This window comes from Haematobia irritans, chromosome 4 (assembly GCF_050003625.1).
Source record: "Haematobia irritans isolate KBUSLIRL chromosome 4, ASM5000362v1, whole genome shotgun sequence".
NCBI classification, from domain to species: Eukaryota; Metazoa; Arthropoda; class Insecta; order Diptera; family Muscidae; genus Haematobia; species Haematobia irritans.
Genome location: NC_134400.1, coordinates 65,081,589 through 65,084,548, shown reverse-complemented (window position 1 = coordinate 65,084,548; position 2,960 = coordinate 65,081,589). Strand labels below are relative to the sequence as shown.

The 2,960-nt window shown below is 32.7% G+C and overlaps 1 protein-coding gene across 1 annotated transcript; it reads left to right on the top strand.

Annotated features, from left to right (window-relative positions):
• The first annotated feature begins 1,168 nt into the window (after positions 1–1,168).
• On the top strand, positions 1,169–2,146 carry LOC142235421 (uncharacterized). The gene is made up of 4 exons (XM_075306673.1): positions 1,169–1,371; positions 1,429–1,670; positions 1,780–1,827; positions 1,892–2,146. The coding sequence occupies exons 1-4, from the start codon at positions 1,190–1,192 to the stop codon at positions 2,068–2,070; spliced, it is 651 nt and encodes a 216-aa protein (XP_075162788.1). The 5' UTR covers positions 1,169–1,189; the 3' UTR covers positions 2,071–2,146.
• Positions 2,147–2,960: the final 814 nt, after the last annotated feature.

Here is a 2,960-nt window from a genome sequence, read left to right as displayed (position 1 = left end):
TATGTACAAGGTTTTCAAGCTTTCGTCCAGTAGTTTTTCCATAAGAATGTCTGCTCCAATTGGGGAGGCTGGTGATCCCATCGGTAATCCTTTTTTCTGTTTATATATTTTGTTGTCATATTGGAAGTATCTATTATCTATTATACAAAATTTTAATACTTTAATAAATAAATTCTTTGTCATGTCTGTGTGCATCTTAATTTCGTCCCATCTTTCTTCTATTATTTTAATGGCGAGGTCTACTGGTACGCTGGGGAAGAGCGATACCACGTCGAAGGAGATTAGTTTTTCGTCATTTTTGATTGTCAAGTTTTTTATCTTATCTCTAAATTGTCTCGAGTCTCTCACGTTATATTTGGAGTTTTTGGTCAAGTTTTTTAAAACATTCACCAGATATTTATTCAATCCCGCTGCAGGTGCGTTTATTGAGGAGCATATGGGCCTTAACGGGTAGTCTTCCTTATGGATTTTAGGTAAACCATACAACCTAGGCGCTGATGCAATTTGTAACAACCCCTTTATCAAAGCGGACCTGGTACGTAGTGGTGTTATGCTGCGGCCTAGCTCGCCGGTTGGAGTGGTTCCTTTCGCTTTTTAGGGTAGTACATTTAAATTTTTTTAATGTACCAGTTTGTTTCCCTGAAGCAGAGATGGGAGTTGCAAAAAGCTGTAATTAGCATTTACACATATACAACCCTGATGTTATTTCGTATGTTCTCATTGGAAGCACATATCTATATGAGTGTTTGTATTAGTCTCTCTCACCAAGTTGGTTCAGGGATGGGAATTTATATTTCATTTATGTGGGCTATTTCGTTTTCTAGTGTATTATTCCGATTTGTCACATTATCCATAGTCGAGTTATTTAAATCTAGATTTACCTACATCGTTATCGGAGAGATTAGGTGATGTTTTTCTCCCTGGCAGCCCACCCCATATGACAACAAAGGTCAAATATATATATATATATATATATATATATATATATATATATATATATATATATATATATATATATATATATATATATATATATATATATATATATATATATATATATATATATATATATATATATATATATATATATATATATATATATATATATCAGGTAAGATAAATATTTTTTTGCAATTATTTTGAAGTTTGCACGTTTTTTTTTTCAGGAAACTTAGAAAATATTTTTGCGATGGAAAATGAGATTGGTTTTCCCCAATTTGCCACGAGCGGAAGGCAAATGTGGTTCGAAGCTCCAACAAAATTGTTGCTGGCGAAGCTAGAGGAGCTTCTTCCCAATGTCGGTAAAACTTTTTATTTAAAAAGTAAAAGGAGGTTATGGCAAGTAATTGCGGAACATTTGGAGCAACATGGGTAAATTAATAAAATATTTTTAAAAAATATTTGCGTCACATTGCCAAATTCTTGCAGTTACCAATTTACTCCAGACCAAGTGGAAATAAAGTTCAGGGCTTTGGAACGGCAATTTAAGAAAGTGAAGTTGAACAATTCATTGACGGGCCGCAATAAACAACAATGTCCGTATCAACTTGAACTCGAAAGTATTTTGGGTAACAAAAAATGTATTAAACCAGATTTTGTTTTGGATAGCGAATCAATTATCGAAAGCCCTGAAAGAGATCTTTTTGCTGCTGACAACTCTAGCGATTTAGGTTAGTTCGTTTTCATTGGTTTAAACCGTCTTTACCGTCAAAGTTTAATCCAAACCAACGATTAATCCAAACCAATTTTTTAAAATACTTTTGTTTCCATTTTATACAGATGAAGATGTGACAACCCATTCAAAAAACGAAAAATCTCTTCAAGATGGTAATAACCGAATTTATATCCGAGTTTTAAGTAGTTATTTTTAAGAAATTCTATCTCTCAATAGAGTCAAAGCCAAAAAAAGGTAAAAAAGGAAGAAGTTCCGCCATTAAGATATTGGAGGAAATGGCCGAAGAAAGGAAAACATATCATTCATCAGTACTTAAAATACTAGAAGCAAAGGAAAAACGATCCCAACGAAAAATGGAGTTGCTTGAAAAAATAGCCTGCAGTATTAACAATTAGCATTTGAAATATTTGGTAGATATGAATCGATTGTCAATATGCATAACTTTTCATATAAAATAAATGCAAAAATATATACACTTATTTGTTTATTTTGCCAAGGCGCATAAATAGAAAGGATTTATTATTGTGCTACATAAAATAATGAATAAAAAAGTTTTTATTTATCAAATTTATTGACTATGCTCAAGTTGGTTACATAACATATCTCTCAGTGCACTGCTGGATGCTACATATTCATTACATAAGAATTCGTCTTCTAGACTGTTATTTTCCTCATCAAACTCGAAATCGTCTTCATTTGCTATATTATGAAGAACGCAGCACGCCCGTATGAAGTGGCAGAGTTTTTTCATTCCGCGCAATTTGCAATAATAAAGCTGCCGAAATCTCTGTTTTAAAATTCCAAATGTATGCTCAATTATTACGCGGCCGGAGCTCAACTTTATGTTAACGTTCTTTTTAGCTCTGCTTAAATGTCCATTATCTTTATATGGAGTTACAATGACGTTGCTACATGGATACGCCGAGTCACCAAGTAGATAGAAGTCTGAAATTTTTTATGAACTATACAAAAATGCAACGTTATTTTCATTATTTCTTTACCTCCACAATAACTTTGCATTTTATGGTAAACGGGCGAATTTTGTAAAACCCAACTGTCGTGGCAAGAACCTGGATAACCCACAAAAATGTTGGTAAACTTTCTAGTTTCATTACAAATTCCTTGCATTACAATGGTGACATTCCCATTTCTATCAATATACTCATCTTTGCAATTTTTTGGTGGGTCTATAGTTATATGCATTCCATCTATGCAACCTAAAGAAGAAAGAATTAATATCTATTGAGATTATCCTGGACGATATTCATACACTGAAAAAAAGAAT

What these genes read in the sequence shown, in the direction of transcription:
- LOC142235421 (XM_075306673.1), top strand. Translation starts at nt 1,190, where the DNA reads ATGGAAAATGAGATTGGTTTTCCCCAATTTGCCACGAGCGGAAGGCAA. An exon ending in TGACAACTCTAGCGATTTAG is followed by an intron (nt 1,671 to 1,779) that starts GTTAGTTCGTTT and finishes CATTTTATACAG; the next exon opens with ATGAAGATGTGACAACCCAT. An exon ending in CGAAAAATCTCTTCAAGATG is followed by an intron (nt 1,828 to 1,891) that starts GTAATAACCGAA and finishes ATCTCTCAATAG; the next exon opens with AGTCAAAGCCAAAAAAAGGT.